General features: G+C 40.8%; 1 protein-coding gene and 1 long non-coding RNA gene across 6 annotated transcripts in view; one reads left to right on the top strand and one right to left on the bottom strand.

Moving 5' to 3' along the window:
* KCNC1 (potassium voltage-gated channel subfamily C member 1) overlaps window positions 1-23661 on the bottom strand; it is a 114876-nt gene that overhangs the window by 9213 nt on the left and 82002 nt on the right. Inside the window, exons 3-4 of one of the 5 annotated variants that reach the window (XM_071761657.1) lie at window positions 11654-11842; window positions 7450-9653 (exon numbers count right to left, since the gene is read on the bottom strand). In XM_071761657.1, the coding sequence (XP_071617758.1) occupies window positions 9517-9653; window positions 11654-11842 (326 nt within the window). In that variant the 3' untranslated portion in view covers window positions 7450-9516. Of the gene's footprint in view, window positions 1-7449; window positions 9916-11653; window positions 11843-23661 lie in introns of those variants that run through there. The other 4 variants (XM_071761660.1, XM_071761658.1, XM_071761659.1 and 1 more) reach the window with 4 other exon arrangements.
* On the top strand, window positions 10213-21841 carry LOC139804426 (uncharacterized). Its single transcript, XR_011729383.1, has 3 exons — window positions 10213-10540; window positions 14896-15093; window positions 21497-21841. It is a non-coding gene; the product is annotated as an uncharacterized lncRNA (long non-coding RNA).

Below are 23661 nucleotides of genomic sequence, written 5' to 3'. Positions count from 1 at the left end.
TGGGAGTATTGTTGCTGCAATTCATTTCAGGGGAAGTCACCACATTATTTAACAACTTCATCATTTGAAATGTTCACTTTTTCACATCTGTAACCTTGAACTCTCTTTTGGAGATGCAAAGAACGATTTGGAGTGATAAGGAGGAAAGGAAGGATCACTTTGATTTGTTCCTGGTCCTGATCTTGTGTTTTCTCTCTGCATCTGATCTTCATATTTGAAAGGGGGAAAACTATTTTCTCTCCTTTGCCTTGACTACTGAAATGTTTGGGAAGTAGTGACTTGTCTGGAGTGCTTGATGTAGTAAATGCTCTGTTGTCAGCCAGGACTTCTGGTTGCTGCTGTAGTATGAGTGAATAAGTCCTTGTTGATGATACATGGTTGAATGTCAAAAATAAGTTGTTGCTCGTTCACTCAGAACCGAATGCACTGTTTGTATCTCAGTGTAGAACATTGGACAAAATCATCTCTGGCTTTCTAGCATAAAGAAGGGAGCACAAGTTGAAAAAGCTCCCAGTCAAGTGAAGAAACCTCCTTTACTGTTGTCCAGAGCCTCGTGGCTGTTGCTTGTTGATGTCCTGCTGGAGAAGATCAGTCTCTGCAAGGCAAGATGCAGAGCCAGTGTCCTGGGGTGATGGTTCTGCAGTGCATGCCAAGGCAGACTCCTTGCTGCAGGTCTTCAGTTCTACACAGAACAAGTCTTTCATTCTGAGTTCACATTCAGATGCAAATAAACTTGACAAGGTCTGGAAATATATATATGAATATATATATATATATATATAAAATATATATATTTATGTATGTGACACTGGAACAAGGTAAAGAAGTGTGCAGCATTGTCCCCTGCCATGTTCTGAAAAAGAGCAAACCTACCACTGAGCTGTCATTCGTCAGGAGGGAAATGGTGAGCTCTTGTCCTCCTGCAGAGCTGTGGTGGTGTTGTAAGTTGTTGACCTTCAGTCCAGAGAGCTTTCAGGATTTTGGGTGAAGGAGGAGCAGGAAGCTCTGGTGTGTTCCTCTGTTGTCCCAAGTCCCTGGGGATCTGCAGTGTTGGTGGTGCAGCCTCTGCCTGCACCTGTACAAGATGCTCCAGTTCCATTTTAAATAATATTGGTAGGAAGACGTGTGCTGTGCCAATAGTTTCTGTCTCTTGGAGGATTTGCTCAGGCCACTTGGCATTCACTGATGTTATTTATGTAGCATTCCTGAGTGACTTCATGCTTTGCAGCTCAGGAGGTTGGACCCCGTGTTTGAAGAGTGTTCATTTGAAAGGAAAACTCAGTCCTGTTTTTCTTCCTGTTTGCCACCAGTCATCAGTTCTTACATGTCACTGGCTTCTTTCCCCTGTCTGTATGTTGTTAGACCTGTTGGTGTCTGTCTAATTGTTGCCATCTGTAAGTGCCATGAAGGTGACTTCTCCATGAGTGACAGGAGGTTTTGTTCTGCTGCTTGGCTGAGCACAGGGAAATTGAGGGAGAGGGGAAGAATGTGGTTTGATTTTGCTTTCTAGGATATTTTTTGAGTCATGAGGCTTGAAGATGAGGATGGAAAACATATAAAGTTTCATTGTATGGAAGAAAATTTAAATGGATGGCAGTAGAGTGCCTGATGTAGACAGTTAAAATGCAGAGTAAAAGGAGAGCAAAGGGGTTGATGGGTTCATGATGCAGGTCCTGAAGACTGAATCATCACACAGGGACAGCAGCTTTCCATCCTGCCAGTATGCTGGGAGTGAGATGAGGGACAAGCTCTTCTATTTCTTGGATTTTGTTTCCCCTCTCCCACTGTTTATTAATAATAAATTTATAATAATTAACCTGCAGTGGGTTCATTCATAGTACACCTTGAGATTTCCAGTTTTCTACAGCTGAGAGGAATCTCCCTCACCTTCCAGTCTCAGAAGTCTTTAGATCAGACTTATAATCTAGTCCAGCACTTAATACTTTTTTTTAAATCAAATTCCATGAACTTTGGGTCTGATTTAAACAAGACTTGGGTAATTTTGAGACTTCTACTTCATTTTCCACTGTATTAGAAATCAAGATGCCGACAGATTCTTGTCAGGGAATTGCAATGTTATGTTTTTACAAAAAAAATCTCTCGTTTTCTTAGCAGTGGCAAGTTGTGCTTTTAGCTGGGCATCTTATTTTAAAAAGCTGCAGAAATCTTTATCAGTATTTTGGTTGTGCTTGTGGTATTTACTACTAGTTTAGAGCAGTTGAAAATTCTAAAAAGTGAAGAAGAAAAATACTGAAGAGGAAAACATGTCTTGCTTACCAAAATCTGAGACTGGATGAAGTCTGTGGTAGGGAATCATCTTATGTGGTTGTGATTGCACTGAAAAATGTGCACAACAGAAAAGTGAAGATTAAATTCAACTTGCTGAAACCTCTAGCTGACACAAAAATAATTGGACGTGTGAACTTCTGACATACCAATATCTTGATTTATGTGTAAAAAAAAGCCAATATAGGTAATACATGCTTTGTTCTCTTTTAGCTTTTGTGCTGTTCCTAATTCCTGATGTTCTAAATGCTGTTCTTGGATGTTTTGCCCCACATTAGAATTATTTGGTAGCCTGGATTTAAAGTGCTCTGGTTGTGTAGAAATATCCTTCTGTTGGATAAATGTCCCAAAAAATAACTGGAAAAGGAGGTGTTTATTTTGTGTGCCTTTGAAGTTAATTAGGAGAAACTGCATGAGTAGAGCCTTTGTTGCTCTGTAACCCATTTAGGGGTTGAAGGGACTGAAGTGAGGCACATTCTGTAGCTGCTCATGCATCTCATTCATCAGATCCATCCCTCAGTTGTCTCTTCATTCACCTGTTCCTGATGCAGAGGCAGTTTTTATTCATTAATGTGGAAAGAGAGTATGTGACTGAAAATGGTCTCTATTTGAATCATGACCCGGGTGAACCATGAGTTACCTTGTGGGAGAGTGAGGAAGCATAAATTTAGAGTACTGGGAGAACACATTTTTTCAGCTTGATTAGAAACAGGAGCAAGAAGGTAATTATTCCAAATAAAATCTGGCTGTGGAGATGAGAAATTTCAGAGGTGACATTTATTTTGTAAAACTCCCTGAGGTATTTTTATTTTGTGACGTCGGATTTGGATTAATTTTCAGATGAGCCTTGGCAGGTTTGGAGGGAGTTAAGTCCAGTTCTGTACTGACTGGCCTCTCAATTCTTTTTCATCTTTCTCATCTATTTCCAGGTTCCTTTGCCTTTGGAGCTCCTTGTTATTCACATACAATGCAATCTTGAAGGGAGTTGTGTCTGCAGAGTTTGGAATCAAGACTTTTTCAGTGGAAATCGCAGAATTTCAATCCAGTATGATTCCAGTACTCCCTGAGCATCATAATCTTTTAAGTGTATGTGAACATTTTGACAAAAAACTGCATTTTTACTTTTTAATGCTTAGAAATGGGGCCAAGAACTGGGAGATTTTTAGTGTTCTGACATGATTTTAGTATTTTGCTGCAACTGTCAAACAAGTTTAGCTTTTGTTTTGTCTTGGCTTATTTGAATGTCTAGAGATGTGTGGTACCTAAATTAGGACAGCAGAAGAGTTGCCAATCAGTAATGAAGATGCTCTGTTGTTTTAACTGTCCTCTCCTTTAAAATATAGATGAAAAGGGATTCCTGTAGGGGAATTGTGCTTTCCTGCAGACAAGGAAACATGGCATCTTTTAAATAATGGAGACACTTCTCTCCTCTGGTGCCTTAATTCTGAGTAGATAGATTATAATTAATCCTACTTAAATACTGCTTTTCCTCCTTTGACCTCAGAACACTTTAAAAAGAGGATAATGTCACAAAGAGAAGCTGAAGCACAAAAAATTTGAAATGTATCAACCAAGGTAGCCCAGCATGTCCCCAGGAGAGCCAAGAATAAAATTTCCATCTCCTGAGGCCCAGGCCAAGGTGCTGCCTCCTAGTCTAGTGGTCCTTGATGGTTTCTTAGGTAAGCATCCCTGGTACTACTTCCCTCTCTCCTTGCTCTTCTTTCCCCTCACCTTCCTCCTGCCCCAGTTGCTGTTTCCTTATGCTCCCCTTCCCCCTACTTGCATGACCCATTTTCCAGACCTCTCCTTCATCCTTCTCATTTCCCACCTCTCATGCTACTGACACCCCCACCACAAAGCATGGCTCTTCCCGAGAGCCACACATCTTCTGTTTGTGCTGGTGTGACCCATGGTTAGCAGCCTCTGCACAGAATCAGGGAATGGTTTGGGTTGGAAGGGATCTTTAGATCATCCAGTTCCAACCCCCTGCATGGGCAGGGACACCTCCCACCAGCCCAGGTTGCTCCAAGCCCCATCCAACCTGGTCTTGGACATGACCAGGGAGGGGGCAGCCACAGCATTCCTGGGCAACCTGTGCCACTGTCTCACCACCCTCACACAATAGAATTTCTTCCTAATGTGTAATCTCACCCACCCTTTCCAGTTTAAATCCATTTCCCCTGGTTCTATCACTATGTCCCTCTGTAAAAAGCCCCTCCCCAGCTTTCCTGTAGCCCCTTCAGGTACTGGAAGGCCACTATAAGGTCTCCCCAGAGCCTTCTCTTTTCCAGGCTGAACAATCCCAACTCTTTCAGCCTGTCTTCCTAGGAGAGGTGCTCCAGCCTTCTAATCATCTCTGGACTCACTCCAGCAGCTCCATGGCTGCACAGTCCCTGCTAAGCCCTTTGAGTTAATTTCTGCATTTGAGCTAAAACAACTGCAACTCTTTGCCTTCTGCTGACTGAGGGATCTCTAACCTATGCTCCATGGGCAGTAAAGAAACTAATGGAAGCATTTAAGCATGTTCTCTTGATATTTGCTACCTGGAGATGTTTGGACCTGTGTGCTTGCATAAAGTTTTTTAAATGCTCAAGTGAATGCTGAGATAATGAAAAAGTCAAGAGAACAGTTCTGGATGCATTTTCTGACTTGAAGTTCAGTTTGTATTCAAATGTTCTTAACTGCAAATAAGCATTTGTGTTCCCCTAAGAGAGAAACGTTGCACCTGCAGTCCTAGATGAGTGCAGAGGCTTTGGGGCTTCTGAACAGAGAGGTATTTTATGCCTAAACTCAAATAAGTGACTTAAAAATAATCTGCCTAATTTAAGCACGTTTTCATGAGGTGATGTTAGTTTGTGTGAGAGCTCAGATGCTCAAAATACCTTCCAGGGTATATACAGAAAGCAGAGAGGAAGCCTGCTTTGTTTTGAAACTGTGGAAAGGATATGCAAAGTGGCAGGGTAATAACTGCACTCATTTTTTCTTCAGAATATCTTTTTCATTAGCAGCTCTGTCCTCAGTTCCTTTCTGAGTGCCCTTGCCTTAACTCTGCTTGCTCTCTTTTGTAGCAGTCTGCTCGTTTGTTCTAGCAGCCATTTGTTTCAGTGATGTATTTTCTTTTTGGCCCTGAATCTTTAAGGAGAGAGAAGGCAATTTATGTGAAAAATCACTTTATCCAGATTAATGACTGCTGCACTTGACTGTTATCACAGTGGTATTAGCTAGATTTTTTTTTTTGCTGGAGTGAGGGAACAGAAGCCACTTCTCAGATCCTTGCTGTCTGGAATTTTAGTTGTGGTGGACACAGTTTCATGCATCAGGTGGGTCCAGAAAAAAAACAAGAGTTCCATCCTGGAGTCAGAGGAAATGCTGCATGTGTAGAAGGTGTGGTTGAGGTGTGCCTGGGGACGTGGTTTAGTGGAGGGTCACCAGGAACAGGGGAATAGGGATAGGACGAAGCTGGACTCGATGATCTTGAAGGTCTTTTCCAGCCTGAGCAATTCAATGTGATTCTGTGATAATGTTGGCAAGGAATAAACCAGAAAGTGCCAGTGGGTTTAGCTGAAGGACCAGCCCTGAGTCCTGTAGCTGAGGGTCCATTCTGAGTTTGCAGAGGAAGAAATCAGAATGTTCATTTCCAGCAGGAAACAGCAGTGTGTAACAACTACAGAACATGCTCTGTTCTCACTTATGGGCAGAAGGAGTTGGTGACATTATTCCAGGCCTGAGGTCAGAATGTAGCCACGTGTATAGTTTTAATGCTTTAATCAAAAAACTCCCATGGTGGGAGTGGGCAGGCTTCAAGGAGTTAATGATTTAATCATAATACCCCAGCAAAGGCTCCTTAAAAGTCAGCTGGGATGATGTGGTAAATTTCTCCTGGGATTCAGTGTCAGGATGTGGTGCAACAGCTCCTGAATTTTTCCAGTGTTCTCTCTCTTTCCCTGTGCTGTCAGAGCTGCTGCAGTTGTACAAGGGGAACTGAGGGGACAGACCTTAAACTTTAGAGCATCTTCTGAAGGGCAGAGGATGGGAAGCACACTTGTGTTTCTCAAAGGTTTATATAAGTCATCCAAAAAACGCAGTTACCTCAAATCAGAAGCAGCTGAGAGGAATATCTAAATGAAAATGGGACTGACAGATGTAAAAAGTATCAGAGAATGACAATTATCTTGGGGCACATGTACCCAGCTTGTTATCTTGTCTCATATATATGCAAAGCTCAGTGGAGGGGAAATACCTATGAGGGATTTACAGAGCTAATTTATAAGTATTCTTTATGGAAATGGAGAATTTGAGCAGTCTTTATGCTGGGCACGCTGTGTTAAATAAAAAATGGGGCAGATAAATTTATTTCTGGATTCTTAATACAATTTAATGGGAAAAGTTCTTCATTAGGCAACTTTTGGATTCCGGATCTTATCCCTGGAGGTAAGAAATTGCCCATTTGTCAGCTGAGAATAACAGCATAGAGGTGGTGGGAGAAAAGGGTTCTTGGGAGAAAGGACAGTCAGCTGGAGTAGGAAATCAGGTACATAATGACACATTGAGGGCTACAAAGGAGTTTTCCAATTATTTACAAATCCAGATTACCAGCCTTTCTTCTATTTCTAAAACACAGCTTGAGATCTTCCTTGACTTTTCTTTTGGAGTAGAGTTTTGTAAAGACAAAGTCCAGATGCAGGGTGCTTTTTTTTGTGTGTGTTTGTTTTGGTTTTCTCTAATTTAGCACTTACCAGAGCAATGAGTGTTTCTTCTATTTTTTGGGGGTTTAATCCTTACTTCCTCCAGACCACAGGGATACCATTCTTCTATGTTTCCATTCCCATAAGCAGTCTCAGATGCTGTAGCTTGTTCTAGTAGGCTGCCAGCTCTTCCGAAGTTCCTCACATGAGGATAAAGGTGTATCCTTCTTTATAGAAAATACTGACAATGCTCAAAAAGCAACTGGTGATGCGTGGTCCATAGCTGTAATATTTAGGTTCCAAAATTAATCCCATTGTGTTTCTGGGTTCTTACTGGTGCATGTTTTGTGTGGTAAATAGAGCATGACTTGGACACCTGGGTTTCTTTCAGAGTATGGTATCAGGTACCAGGACTGCTGTGGCTGAGTGAAGAACAAGTGAAGGACGGGGCCCAAAGAAGTAAGAAAAACTGAATTCATTTAATCAGCTAAAAAGACAAACTTTTATTATTGTTGAGGGGGGGGAAAGGAAGATGCCTAGATAATTATAGGGGTTTTTAATCGTCCCTTGTAAAATTCTTAATGGTGTGAATTCTTCAGACATTGGTTGTATCAAGTGTTTGCAGGCTTCATTTATTATCTACTAACCAAAATTAGTATTGTAGAACCAAAGCAATACCAAGCTTTTCTCCTACATTTCTGTTGAGAACACTGTATTTATTCAAGATTTTAGAAGCAAGTCTCTGGAAACCCCTGATCACTTCAGAAAAGGATTCCCCTTTACACTATACAGCAGGCACTGAAACCATGATACAAAATTTATTTCATGCTAGAATTGTTTTGCATAACATTGTGCATGCATTTTACTCAGTACTAAATTGCATACAATGCTGTTGTCTTGTTTCTTAAACTTTGAGACCATTTATACTTGAGTATTTTCCTGATTTTGTACTATAAGTCCCAGTTTTAAAATAACACCTCTGTTGTTTAAAATTCATACTGATTACTTAATATGAACCATTTATGAAGGGTCTTTAAGTTGGATCTATACATCACTAAAATACAACATAACCAGAGCTGGAAAATTAAATCTAGACCAGCTGTTACTGTCAGGTCCGAAGGAAGGTCCATGTGTCACAAGCATGCCAACAAAAACAGACAGGAAAAAGTTTTTCTTATTTTTATACACTTCTAGTTGGATTAAAAGTTCTTGGTGTCCATGTCGGTGTGATGAACTGTGAAGGCGTGGTCAATATGACCGATGACTGCCTGATTGCACTTTTTAAAACCATTACTCTGTATCTCGTATACAAAAAGAAGCAATCCATAGCAAAGAAATATACAGTTTTATAATGTTTTACATTTTGGCTACAACAATGTATGTAAAAGTAAAGAGCTTTGAAAGAAAATATATAACTTTGCTTTTTTTTTTTTTTTTTTTTCTTTTTTCCTCCTTAATGATACATTTGCAATGTTTGTTTTTTTTTTTTTTTTTTTTGTGTAGTTTGTTTTTGTGTGTGGGTTGTTGTTTTTTTTTTTTGTTTTTTTTTTAATTTTGTCTTCATGCAATTCATGCTATGGAACAAAAAAATAGATTTAAAAAAAAAAAAAATCTTCTACAGTTTTGTTACATTTTGGCCGTAGAAAAAGCCTGCATCTCTAGTACAATCCAAACCCACGAAGAATCATCCATAAAACCTGCATGGAGCGAGTTAACTTTGTCCAAATGAGAAGGTCTTCTATGCCTGCACAGTTCCACACAGATGTTTAAAAGCCATCAATGTTCATCTCCATCTTGCCTTGTCAGGTCACTCTGACTGCCTCTGTTGGCATATATTTAGCAATGACTGGACTTTCTTTGCAAAGATCTGCATGTAAAGAATACAATCAGTACTTGAGCTTCTTCCCTGTGCTTTTCACATCAAGCTCGGCATCTTAGGTTTAAAGGAAGGAGGAAAAGGTGAAATAGCTACATGCAGAGGCAGCCATATTCTTCTTCAACAGGATTTTTTTTTTCCATGCAGTCAGCCAGACTGAGACCTCTCTACAGTGTCTGGGTATTGCTTTCAGCTTAAGATAGGCGCCCATGCAAAGTTTCATCCTACTGTGCTCGTTTCCTCAAACTCCTGCAGGGTTCCTATGGCTCAAAAATATCCTGAGAAAAGCAAAATCTTCCATCGTTGGCACGTTTCAGCATTGACTAAATGCCTAACCCATTCCATAAAGAGCCAGTAGATCCACCATTAGCCAGAATAAGCACATACTAGCACGATGCACCCAGAAGGAAGCTATCTGGTGCATCTACCCTTCATCCTACGTACTGATACCATGCATGTATGGCCCACCAGTACTACAGAAATGCCTGCCTATTGTCATCTGAGTGCTATTTAGGAGTGTTGTCACCTAGCATCAGTAGTAACACCATTCCCAGGAGGTGCTACTGTGAGACATTGCATCTTCAGACTTAGTCACCTGGATTATATGCAACATAGCATAGGCTAATTGAAAATAAAGCTTTTTAGACCATTCTCTGCTACTGATCCATGCTACAAAATAGATGGGATGGGAGACCAAGAACGTCTCACTGGACTAGGAGAGTTGTAGGGCGCAGACACTGAGGATAATCCTATCGCTTTTCCACTTATGCCAGCTATGCTGTTAAGGCTCCGTGACATTTCGTAACCTTCATTTAAAAGAAAAATGCAAAGTACAGCATTGGATCAATGACAGAATGGACTAAGAATGAGGTCAACATTGTAGCCAGTTTGATAGCATCTGCATGCATGGACATGCCCAGAGTAGTATCGCTTGCAACAGAACTCGGAAGGCCATTGAAGTGTAAAACAAGTTTTCAAAACCAATGTGTGTGTTACAGAAAGAATCATCGTTTCTCAAGGATGGTCAGGCTATGTAATTGATCCTACAGGCAGCAAAGTGGTCGTACCCTAAAATAAAAAAAGAGTCAGTGGGAGGGATTTTCCATGTCTGTCATATGGTCATTCATACCTCTCCCTTCCACTTCAAGCACTGGACTTTCAGGCAAAATTAAGGTTTCTGGTATCTTTAGGGGTCGGAGGGGGACAAGGCAGCAAAATCCATAGAGTTTATTTTGTTGCTATAGAGATACTACTCTTTTGTTCTCAGCATTATAAATAAATAAATAAAACTAAATTGCATGCATTCCATTTCCCACCCTTCCCTCCCCCCCTATCCTCTTCCCTCCCCCCTTCTTTTTCAGGCATGCACGTAAACAGCTCAGCAAGTGTACAGAGAGTTGCACAAACTATGGATGAAATTTTGTTGCAACAACAGTTAAGATGCTCTCAACATGTTTCAAACAGGCCAACAATATGCTGACATATATTACTCTTTAGCCAACCAGCCTCTGTTTCATTCAGTAACGAGAGGCGGTTGCAGTGCATCGTGAAAACCATACATTCCTCATCCCAAAGGATGTGCCATTTGGAGTGTTCTCCTGATCCACTGGAACCACCCAAACTCGCCCAGGCTGAATGAATGTGGCCAATGCTTTATCCAATACAGAATCAAGTAAAACGCTTTGCTACAAAGGTAAATTTTAGAGGATATACTTTCATATGAAAGTCTTGTGCTCCAACTGTATCTTTGTTGATGATAAGCTCTGAACTTATAAATACATACACTAGAACTGGCATTTACTAGAACTATTGCCCATCATACAATGGCACATGGGAATTCTATGCTCCATACTCAGTGTATGGTTACATCATACAATCTTTGCAGTTTTAAAATATTGACTATATCATATACTATATACAGTACACCAGTGATAAACACTGATTTGAAGAGAGATTTCTTTTCCAGTTTCCCATTCCATATCAACTTTGTGTATATATGTGACTCTAATTTTGATTGGTGTGGTTTTCTCACGTTAAATTATTTAAACAAAACAGCCTATTTTAAGAAGGGAAGGGTTTTTTCATTTGATTTGCCTTCTCTTGCTAAATATGTTATTCTGACCATTGGCAAACTAAAGTGCATTTACTTCTGAGAGATCTGTAGCTGTCAGAAGTCTGAGAAGCTAACTAGTAATTATTAATTTATGAAAGGAAAGTGATTTTAGATGGATTATTTTCCAATTGTAAGACACCTGTGCTAATGGATGTTCTAGTATGCTTCTCTTTCTCTGCTGAACTAAACAAGTATGAACATCCAAATAATTTGGTTTAGTGCTTTGTTAAGGGAGCCAGGTAACAATTTTGTACTTCTTGAGGGTGTTTTATTTTGTGTTTTATCTTTTCTGTCTGCCACCTCCAAGTCTGTGCTCCTTCAAATCTGGTAAGATCTCTGAGCTTTGCTGAGTGGCAAACCTTCATCACGATGAGATGTTAATCGACCTCTCCTGGGAGGATGGGCTAATTAAGGGACACGGTAGAGCATGCTCCACTAGAGGTTACTACACCAGCTGGGGTGGAAGACTCAACTGCCTAGCATAGCTGCACGGGGTAGTTACAGCTCCTCAGGCTTTTCTTTCTGAAAGAAATAGGTTAGAAACTCCAAATGCAGACATCAGGTGGTGGTTTCCAGCCCAAACGTGCATCTCTACAGCAAGCGCACTACCGCGAGCTACGGCTACAGCTGACTTTCTCTTGGTTTATTTCAGACAGTTGCTAACTACATGGTTCCAGGACCCCAGCTACATACCCTTTCTTATTCCTCCATCAGGCGGGCAGGGATATTCCCCGGTTGATAAGAGGAAGCAGGGTCCATATCTCTCCCGAGTGCCAGAGCGGGTAAAGGGCAGGCCCTCATCAGGGGTTATAGCCTGGTCTATGTGGGGACAGTCTTCGTTTGCCAGCGCCGCCTTGGCCACCTCACCATTCAGTTTCGAATCTTCAAACATATAAGCAGAAGGCTATTGAAACACTCTGCACTGATTATCAGCGTTCCAGCTTCAAATTAAGGGTTCACAGCTAAAGAGTTTCTAGAGCAAGACTACAAAAGGTAGCACATCTGTCCTAGACACTGCGTTCGTGTGCACTGCACCAAAACGAAACAGGCTGTTAAGTGGGAGGAGAGACAAAACACGATTGCATTAAGTGTAACAGCAGCCACCTGTGCTTCCACAAAGAGGGGCAGTTTCAGAAACGGGCGTGCATTGGTTCCTAGTCCTGCGAGCAGAAGACTGCAGTTAGAAATCAGATTATGTTTTTGCATGACATTGGATGGTGCATGAATGACCTTTCATCACGAAGCCTACTGTCGCTCAGAGCTTTGGAGAGGCAGTGGACTGTGAGTTGGTTTAGTATTTGAGTATATTCTGTTTGTGCAGATTTATACCCACGTGCAATATTACTGAGGGGAAAATTCCTGCTCTTCCACTCCCCCAGATTTACCCAGATTGTTTTATAGCATTTCCAGTACCAGTCGTGCAGGATGGCTGTACACGTTTCAGACACACAGAGTACATTATGTATGGAAATACGACAGCAGAACGTGGATTTTTTAAAAAGAAATCCATTTTCTGATGTTCTCCTCAAACACACACGATATTTGCAATGCCAGCGTGGGACACTACATATAAAAACACTACAGCAGGCCACGAATTTAGAAAATAGAGTAAAATTTACTCTTGGCTGTAAATAATGAAAGAAGGTTGTCAGATTTGCTCATTTTGCTCCACACATTCCCATGAGGATAGACTGAAAATAGTATGTTTTCTCTGTGTGACTTATTTGACATTTATAAGACACTCGAAAGTGCTGGTTGGTGTAGGATTTGTTTTAGAGTTTTAAAGTGCAAATTAGTGTATTGAGAATATACTCGAAATATGGCACAGCTCGATATGAGTATTTTGGTTGAAGGGAGAAAAAAACAGTCAAAATGTGCTTTCTGAAGTTTCACAAATGCTGAGAGATACATTAACTGAGTGGTATTGGCAGCATCCTACACCTCGGTTGCACAATGCTTATTATCTGAACACTGTAAGGCAATGGATGGTCCTGTAAATCTTTTAAGGAAAGAAGAACTCAACAGGTAAACAATTTCAGTGTCTCTCCAGATCTGTGTACAGCTTGTGCTGAACGCTACATGATGCTGTAATATATTTTTCAATAGTTTTGAAGCTCAGTAATAAAATAAGCACAAAAGAAAAAAAAAAACAAAAAACCATTAGGTAAGGTTTGGAGATTCTGATCCCCTGGTTTCAGATGGACAGCATAGATGAGTAGTAGCCAAAAGCCTCTTAAAGTTATATTTGCTGCTTTGCATATGCACATGAAGATGTATATGACACAGTATACATCTATCCATTGGTGGCATTCTATGCCTTTTATGTAGATGTCCCCAGTTTGTCACAATGTAAACAGTCTTTTCTGCAGTTCTCCCCTGCCTCCTTTTTTCTCCAGGTAGAATTAGCCAATTATTTCCCCAAAGAGGCAGCAATGTTTTGTTTCGTGAGCAATGAAATAATTAGGTTTCTCAACACATTTTTAAAAAACTGTGAAAAGCTACTGCCCCTAATTTAAATAAAAATGTATTAAAAGCAAAAACAAACAAAAAAAAATCCAGACCTGTAAAGATGTAAATTTCAATAGGATTCACAAGTTCAAAAATTGCACTGAGTTGCAATTCCTTTCTGTTTGTAACAGTCACTGCTACCTAACATGATCACAAAAACCTGGCAGGGCTGCCATAGTAACTATGACACTGCAGGAACAGAGCTGTTGCTTTCCAAATCACTTAACTTTGTCTGGGGAGAGCTGCTGTCCTCATGGGGATGGCAAAGAACTGGGCTTCTTTGTAAGCCTCTGCTGCTCCAGTCTGATAGCTCTAATCCTGAAATGAGGGAGGCAGCAGCAGCAGCAGAGGTTTCATTGAAACCTCTGAGACATCCAGTGCTACACCTGAGCCTAGGTTTGCAAACTAAACTTAGTGATGGGGGGGCACTGGTACGTTTCTGGAGCTCAAAACACCTCTGAGTAGAGTGGCTGTGGGTCAGGCAGCTCTCTGGTAGCAGCCATCAGTCCTTTTGGAAGCAGCTTGCAGGCTCTGTTGTGCTTGAATGACAAGAAAATTGACCTTTTCTGAATGAGTTTTGAAATGGCATTATACATCCCTACCAACTTGAGCTGAAACTTGCTCTTAAAGCCTCCTCAGGGTCCCTTAGCACTGATGAATTTCTCTCTGTGCTGGTTGAAAATCCACAATCTTATTATTTTATTTCTGTTCAATAGGAAAAGAAAAGAATATTTGGAGATGTGAACAAATCACTGATGTCCCTTGAATATTCCATGCATGGGCCAGGCTGGGTAGCAGTGCTAACCCCCAGTGATAATTTTACCAAATATTTAGGAAACAGAGATATTACCAGCACAGAAGGCTGCATCTATTGCTGGTGTATATCAGTTTGTGTTAAGCAGAGTAGTTGTGTTCTAAACCACTGTCTCTGCAGCACCTCATTCTGAAGGCAGGACGTGGCAAATGATATTTGATATGTAATTAGTCTCTCATGGGAATAAAGAAAACACCACTGATGTGATCAGCCCACAGAAGTTCCCTTTTTTTTTCATTAACAGATCTATATGCTGAACAACTTCAGGAATGCAGCCTAAGGATGGAATGAAATTGTTATTTTAGGCTGATATCTCAAGTTTCAGTTTGCATGTTTGCTTATTCCAAAATGGACCTTGGGTTTGACAGAACTCCAGATAAAGCAAAACTACTGAAACCAAACTCTGTCTGGTGACTATCAGTCCAGTTACACCAATAGTAACTCCTAGGTTATTAAAGGTTATTAAACTTTTAAGGCTTGATTCCAGCATACCAAATTCACGTGAGTCTTTCCATCCCTGCCAGTAGAATCTAAATCAGGCTTGTACAGTATTTTTTTTTTCTTTTGGTTCTGTTTCATGAGGAAAGTCAATGTTACCATCTCTCTTTTACAGATGGGTAAAACTGCAATGCAGTGAAGTGACTTTCCCAGTGCTACATAAGAGGTTATTTACAAAATCTTCAGGCTTCCAGCTTGGCACCTTATCTCCATAACTCTATCTGTGAAAACCTACTTAACTGTACCAGCTTTAACCAATGTCCTGCAGAGAGTTGTTGGAGAAACTAAAGAAATTATTCAGCAAATCCCCCAGGTGAGTAGTTTGTTTCTCAGCTACCTCATTTTCATGGTTTCCACTTTTTTTTTTCCTGTTTCTATCTACATTTGCAAAATAAAGTACTATTAAATACTTTGGATGTTTCTAAGCAAACACCAAGTTTCTAAATAGGGAAGGGAGGGATTCTGCAAAACCAGCCTTAGGAGAACTGCTGGATTTTGCATTAGTACACTGCTTATTGCAGAGAAGCACAGTAGAGTCTGTCTGTGGCCTTGCTGTGTGGCTCATCTCTTTTGTCATAGCAAGGGGTAGCACACTGACATAGTGACATTACCAGTGCTGCTGGTTTTTATTTTAAGCTAAAGTCTGGCACTCAGTTTCCCCCTGTATGAATTGCATCTTAAATTCAGAGCACCAATGGACAGAAATGCACAATGTATTAATTGACCTCTGAGTCTATGTTTGGAAATGTGGCACTCGGACAGAAGTGGTTCCTACACTGGGTAAGTTGCCTCAGCCCTCTCCCCTTAAGCAAACACTGCTGTTCTTCAGGAGCTGACAAGAAAAAAGGTCCTGGTCTACCCTTCTTACCATGTATGTCTTCAGAAACTGTGTGTGGGACAGAGATGGTCCCAGCTCACACTGCTTCCCCTCAGGATTGTAACTGCTCCCCCCACCACTTTGTCTCCCAGAGCTGTGAAGGGGTCACTCAACCCAAATACTGGATGAATTGAGAGGCACCTTCAGGGTGGACCCTTTTCAGTCCTTTTAGGATTGGAAATCCAATGCCTTTTCCAGTTCTTATAGGAACTTCTGTAGGTTGTTCAACTTGGCTGAAACAGTGCTGAGAGAAAGTCCACAATCCATAGCATGGTGTCCATGCATTATTTACCCACGAGGCAATATCCTGGCTATGGGGACCATGCCAGGTTCTTTGCATTGTACTAAAGATGATGAGGTCTTCTCAGCCCTGGATCAGAAGCACAGCCATTAAGGGACATAATTCTGTTTCCTTTGGTCACATCAGCTCACTGACAGTCTTTTCCAGAAGAACACAGGCTGTGTTCTTCCCAGCTACCCCTTTTTAAGGGTTAAAAGAAACAAGAACAAAGCCTGGGTACCTAAAACCTCCCTCCTTCCCTGAAAAGCTGTTTGCTATTTCACAAACTCCAGGGTTTGCAGCCCTGTTACAAGGGAAGGAAATGAAAAGCTGGAAGGAGGTGGGAGAAGTTGAGTGCAAAAGAGGTCCAGAACAGAAAAAGGAAGTTGCCTGAAGGATGAAGATCTTTCCGCTGGGAAGACCTTGTCTGACTGAAGTTACATCCCAGACCACCATCCCACGTGCAACTAAAAATGAATTTACAGCTTGCCTAGATCTCAGCTGTGCTCTTGCAGTCCTCATCCCTAACCTGGGATTGCCATTATTATGGTCTGTGGAGCATCCCACTCCTGACCCATTAAAAATGTCCTTTGGTTTCCATTCAGACCTTGAAGGTCATTTTCACTTGCTCATTTTAACCCCCTGTCTCTGACTCTAATGTCTTCATTAGTTGCCTGAAATCTCTAATGAAGAAGGATCTCCATGAAGTCCCTCAGAGCAGAGACCTTTAATCCAGCTGGATCCCTAAAGGAAGTAATGCTGTGTTGTCTATTGAGTGAGTTGTTTATCCTTCTCTTTCTCAGCCCTCTCACACTTTGCTGGTGATATGCAAGGACTGTTAATGTGGCAAACATTAGTTGTGTCATCCTAAGCTGCCAACAGGAAACTCTCTTGATATGATGTCTTGCCCTGGCTTTTGGGCCAGTGACAGAATGATATAGAATGATAGGTGTGATGGTGGAGAACTGCTGTGCCTTAGTTTGTCTTAGCTACAAGCACATCAGCTGCAGGTGGAAAGTTGGGCAGCTGTAAGGATGCTGTAGTTGCTGGTGGAGGACAGGATTTCCCAGTTATCTTGATTCTAGAGAACATGCAAAAAATTTACATTCCTTTTTGCACCCTATTTTTGCAACATCACTTTTGCCTGATACTTCTTATGCTAAGCAAACGATGATGTTAAGAGTATGAAGCCAACTATCCAAAGCCATTAAATCTGATTTGTGGAGGGGTCAAGAGCTGCCCAACATCTGAAAACATCCATTGACTTTATAGCTGTAAATTTCTCTCTGTGTTATTGCATGGAAAGGAAATATTTATAGTTCAATTCCTTACTCCCTTGAATCTCTTTAATTCAGATTTCTCTCCTGTTAGGAGTTATTTCTGTCTTAGTTGCCTGGATAGTGTTTACTGTCCATTCATAATCACTGGCAACTCATTGATTTCAGCAGTATAAATCACTAATATTTTATACCATGCTCCATCTAAACTCTGCTGTGCTTCTTAATGATTAAGAAAGGGTCAGAGCTTAATGGTGAATTAGGAGGTAAAGGAACTGCACGCTAAGTAAAAAAGCTTTTCTTGATTTAGTACATGGCTATAGTGATTTCTGAATTAACATATACTTTACTGACAATTAAGAATGATATTAGTAGCAGTAAGCATCACGCTGTGCCTCTACAGAATTATCTAGAAGGTATTTTTAATGATACTTTTAAAGTAGCATTTGGTGGTAATTGGGAGAGATTGTAACAAAAGACTGCTCAGGACCTGATTCAGCAAAATAAGTTATGCTCCTGTGCCAGACCATCTTTGGCTGTGGAAATCAATTTTTATGGGCTCCAGAGTATCATGCAGGATTAAGAAATGTGGATCCCAAGGGTAGGGGATAATTTTTGTTGTTGTTAAATCAGGTCCTTAGAGTGAAAGGGATATAACTATATTAAATTAGTAAAGGCATAATGGAGAAGATATATTAAACCACAGACAAAGGATGATGAAATGATGAAATTACAGCTTGGAGAATATGGAAGGAAGTATAGCATAGAGAAGAACAGCATGGAAAAAACGGGCTTAAAACTTTGAAAATTAACAATGATGCGTCAGCACGGGAATCACTGGTTTTCAAAATGGCAGGGGAAAAAAAATCTTAAACTGGTTGGTTTGGAATTTTTTCTGCTGGAGAGTAATGAAAATTAACTTTTCCCATGCAGAATATCTGAAAAGAAGAAGGTAATTTAACTAAGTTGTTCTATCGTCATACCAAGTACTTACTCTTTGCATTAATACCTTGCATCAGGTTTTGTGTCACAACCTCAGTGAAGTTACCTATAGTCTGTGACATTCCTTGTTCTTTGCATTAAAGAACTGTATTGTAATCGCCTCGGGTGCCCAACATGGAGCTCAGGTTGATGGGAATTGGAGAAAAACTTCACAGAATAAAATGTGACAGTCTGTAACATACACAAGTTGCAAGCAACGTACAGTAATAACAAGTAAATGTTAACAAACAGAGTGAAAAAGAGAAAGAGAAAAAGAGAGAGAAAATGTGAAGAACATGTAAAAGAATTAAGATTCCTACATAACAACTCAGTTTTAATTGCCCCAATATTCTAAGGCTATTAAAATACAAATATTTGTTAGTTCTAGGTATCTTTATTAAAGCTTCCTGATTTTTTAATATTACTGCATATTTTGACAGTTGCTATGGAGCTCTTCTGAGTAGAGATCACACTGGTGGACTTTATATTGCCAAGAGAGCAGAATTTAGTATTCTACATGAATTACCCAGAATCCTTTTGACCCAACCTACCTCTTCAACAGTTACTCACCACCGAGTTGACCTGGGTCCCTCCAGGAAGTTGTGTCCCCCAGTAAAGGCACTGCAGTGAGGGTGGTGACCGCCTGTCCCAGTACTAACTGGCCAACATAGTAACATCACTCCCAGACAGTGTCACCTTTGAAGTGAGGTGACAGTATGTTGGCTGCCTACCTATTGGTACCACTAGAGGAAATACAGGAGCTCTAGTTAAGTAGATCCAGTGCTTCTTGCTCTTATGAGTATTATTTGCTATCTGCTTAATTCACTGCTGAGAACTGCTGCTCCTGGGAGTACTGCATTGCAAAAAGCTCTGGATGATCCTTCCTAGCTTTATCCTGGCATTGCTGGGGTTTCACTTATGCCCATCCTGGACTTCTGAGAGTCTTACTAACACCAGATTCTGTAGGGCACAGTGGGTCTTTGACAATTCAGGTAGAGGTTGCAGGTTGTCAGGCTATAATCATAGAATGTCAGGTTGGAAAGGGACCTCAAGGATTGCTTGGTCCAACCCTTCTAATACTGCTGTTTATGTGAGATCTCTCAGTAATCATATATGACTGCTCTAACTGAGGAATACAGTATGATGATCTGTACAGTATGGAAGGTGTCTGAGACATGGAGCATGGATGAATACAAGGAACAGTGACAGCAGGAATGGTGGATTGCTTGTTATTTTGGCTTTGTGCTAATAACCAGACAAGCAAGTAGCCAAAAGGCATAGAGAAAAATTCCAGCAAGTACAGAGTAAGAGAAATATAAGCAAGTGGATTAGGCACAGAACTGAGACCTCACACTTAAAGACCCTTTTGTCCCTGGCTTTTTGTACTGGACCTTATGTACTTATGTACTGGACCTTAGTCCTGTTCTACTGCAGCAGGGATGTGCTTCTTGCACAGAGATGCATTTTGTTGTATCTGTCCTGCAAACCTCAGTCATACTCAGCCCAGCAGAAGGGAGAGCTGCCAAGAGCACCTCTTTCATATCCCAGGAATTCATTCTGCACTGGCTGGCATGGGAGCTGCAGTCCCAGGCAGCTGCTTCAGAAAGAGGATTTACCACATTTACATCTGCCTTATGCTGGAGGGTTGGCACAGGTTGGCCTTGTTTGCCTGGAGTGCTTGTATCTGTTTGTTCCCATCAGTAAAAATGCCTCATGCTGATTAAGTTAAGGCATGAAAAATCTAAAGATTTATTATTGAGTTCTGCAATTGTTTTCCAGCTTAGGGCAGTCCTGCCCCTACACACACTCATCCCTAGCTGTGGCCAAACCACGGGGGGCTGTGTGTGAAGATTTTCTGATTTTTTTTACTTTCTGTTTTCAAATGACTCGGTATCAAGGATGTTATTTTTAATTCAAATTCTAAAGTAAACAAGCCCCATTATAGAACTGACACACACCAGTCCTATCTCTGCAGGAAATGACACATAAATAATTGTACAGCAAAGTATAATATTGTAATAGTTACAAATTCTGCTTTGCCTGTGATCCACAGCTATGAGATTGCAGATGTGGGGCAGGGGCCAAGGAATAGATCCAAATTGCTCCCACCTCACTGTAAGCACTCAGCTGAGGAGGATCCTAGGTTAGACCTAACATCAGTTATGAGGGAATCCCCCTCCAGAGGGCAATTCCTACCAAAAATGAGCAAACTGCTCTCTGATACTGCCTGACTCTTATTGCAGTATGAGGGGGACCTCAGGCAAATGCATCCTAAGTCAGATGAGAAGAACTGAATGTTACTTCTATTATTTTGACCTGCTACAATATCTACCTTAGATCCAGAGGATCCCATCTTCGGTGACATTACAATGCAATCATTACCTCATTTGCTATTTTGGAGTGATGAATTTTTGATTTATAAAGGCTAGGAAGGTTAAATATAGGGAGGAAATGAAAAACATCCCCCTATTACCTTTTCCACTGCCTTTCTAGTATTTTTTATGTCTGACACATTTAAACATCAAAGCCTTTTGTGCTGAGACAGACCTAAACTCTTAGAAGTTACATTGCTGTCTACTGTCCATCTTACAGAGAGGGTCAAAGGCTTTGTGACACTAAAATTAAATGGGTTTTTTTTATATATATATATTTTCAAAGGCATTTGATCAGAGAATTCCCTTCCCTGTGTATTCAGGCCCACCACAATGGATTTAACAGTTCACTGCTATCCATAAAAGCCACTGAAGTCCACAAGTTACAATGAAACCTTAGGCACTGCCAAGAGTCCCCAGCTCCCACTGAGCACTGGCACTGGAATTAGAGGGCTCAGCACACTTCTGACGTTAGAACTGGTGTGTTGCACAAGGAATACAGGGTATTTAGGTTATGGTGACAGAAGGGATGAAAAATGAAGCCCTGAGAAAAGAGCAGCTCCTTCAGAAAGCATGAGTGGTAACACTGAAATGGGTAATTCCACATTATTTCTTTAAAAGGAGATGAGATCTCTCTCAGGAAATGGCATTGAAATAATAAGTTCCCCAGGTCACAGCTTGCTCCAGTTCATCTGACCATGGGGTACACTGGAGTCACTATAACTGTGTAGTTCTCCTGTGCCAGAGGCAGACTTGGATTGCTTTAACTGTTTAGATGTAGGGATAGTTGAGGGGTGGGTTATGGGATTATGTAAGTAAAACAACCACAGAAGATTTTCTGAAGCTAAAGATTGTATTAATAATGACAGACGTTTCCCCTCTCCTCCTAGGCACTTTAATTCTAATAGTATTTCTTCCATATTTTACAGCTATGCCATAAGTAGAGAATTTTGCCATCACGCTGGAAAAGGCTGAACAATACATGTGTGTGAAGATATGAGAGTCCTGGAGTGTAGCTGAAGTGAAGCTGCATGCAGAGGTGAGAAATTCTTATTTTGGCTATATCAAAGTCAGTATAAACACTGTGTGTGCTGGTGTATTGAAATATATGTACAAAAAAACCCCAAACCAAACAGTGAAAGGCTGGGGTAGATCTCTGAACAAAGCCAAAATAACCCATCACCCATGCTTATGTATTAATGGATGCATTCTTAAGACCATTGCTCTGTGGCACCAGACAGTGCTGTAGACATCAAAAGAAGTCACAAATTCCATTCATGCTGAATTTCTTTTGCTGTGTTTGAAAATGTCATTCACTGCTTCGTCCTATGGCAACTTTAAGATGTAACCATGCAGTCACCTTATCCTTCAGATAAGCACACAGCTCACAGAAGGAAAGAACTGAAGAGCTGATTAACTGTCAAAACAAAACTGAGAGTTTCAGTATTTGTTTTGAGGTTTTCTTATAAACTTTTACCTTAAAGCATTTCACTATGTGTACTGATATAAATTGCATATACCTGTAGGAGGGTGTTTGGTTTAGAACCAAAATCAGCTAAGTTTAAGTCACAGAAACTGGCTTTTTCTGTTTTGCTTCTGTTTGAAGCAAATTTTACTTTGCTTTTTCTCTTTCTGTTATGGTACTGACTTCAGAACACTCAGAATCTTTTAGATAAAAGGCACAGCAGCACAGCAGACTGTGGTTATGACTGATGCTTATTTAGCTGTGTTCAACTAATGGCTTTTCCACAGTCCTTTCAAGTGATCTTGCTCAGTTGAGTTAAGCCCTGTGTCAACTGAATATATAGGAGATTACTTCCATTTTCTGGTTGCTGTCTACTTAGCCTGTTGGGTATCTGATTGTAGTATTGTGGTTGTCACATCTAAGACAATGGCAAACTGAAGCCTCCATCTTGAATGGAGCTTGTTCAGTTCAACAGAAGTGAGGGGACACCTGGTCCTCTATAGCCTGAGATATCCCTGGGTCAAGCAGTTTTAGTCAAATTGGTCAGGTGAGAGCTGCTGGTCAGGCCCAGTGCCTCCAGCATAAGCAGTATCTTGAGAATTTATGGTCATAAAAAACTGCCTTGAAGATGATTTTTTTTTTTTATGTAGAGGAAATCTCTGTTTTCTTAGTGCTACCTGCCTGCAGCAGTAGCTCTGCTGTCCTGAACTCTGGAGTGCATTTCTTCCCTTTCTGCTGCTTTCCCAGCCACTCTTGATGGGATCAGATGAGCTGGAGAGCAGGAAGGGTCACTGCAGAAAGGGGAGACATGGTAGAATCAAACTCTGACATTCTTTATATCAAATTAAAACCAAGTGCTGTTATTTAAAGATACCCTCCTGCCCAGGACTGAGCTGCTGAGATTGTTGGGGACATTTTAAAAGTGTAATTCAAACCTTCCAGAATTTAAACTCAAACCATCTTTGCTCTTTTGCTGCAAATGACCACAGAATCATTGGCAGCTGCTGTGCAGCCTGTGGGCAAAGTTCTGCCATTTGCATGTCCATGCCATGGAAGTGCTCCTCAGCCTAAGAAGATCCTTAGCTCTGGGATGTGACTGTGCAGAGCTCTCTGTAGAGCCCTCTTGGCCTTGTGTGTATGGAGTGAGAATAGCTGTGAACTGCTGACTTGGTGCATGAGATGGTTATAAAGAGAGAGTCATATCTGGAACTATTTCAAACTCATCACTCTTTCACGAGCTGTTTCATAATTCCACCACACATAATACATGGAATTAATAACTTCATGTGATGTCTTTTACACCTGAGCAGTTAAACAGGATTTTTTTTTGCTTTGCAGAATGTATTAGGTAAACATCATATGACCTTACATCACCTAGACACTGTCACGCTGAAGATTTACAGTTAAAAATTACAAGAATCCTCTTGACGTTATTTTAGAAACATCAGGAACCCGTTCTGTGTTCCTAGTACCATGGTAACTGGTTGTTTACAGTTGGGTTCTGTTGACCAATCCAAATATTTTACAGTATGGGAAAGATTCACTGCTTGCAGGGCTCTATTTTCATAAAATATGCAGGTTACAGTTTCAGACACAAGTCAGTGCCTATGAATGTTTCATATCATGTAA

Source organism: Heliangelus exortis, chromosome 18 (genome assembly GCF_036169615.1).
Source record: "Heliangelus exortis chromosome 18, bHelExo1.hap1, whole genome shotgun sequence".
NCBI lineage: Eukaryota > Metazoa > Chordata > Aves > Apodiformes > Trochilidae > Heliangelus > Heliangelus exortis.
This window is presented reverse-complemented; position numbering and strand designations above follow the sequence as displayed.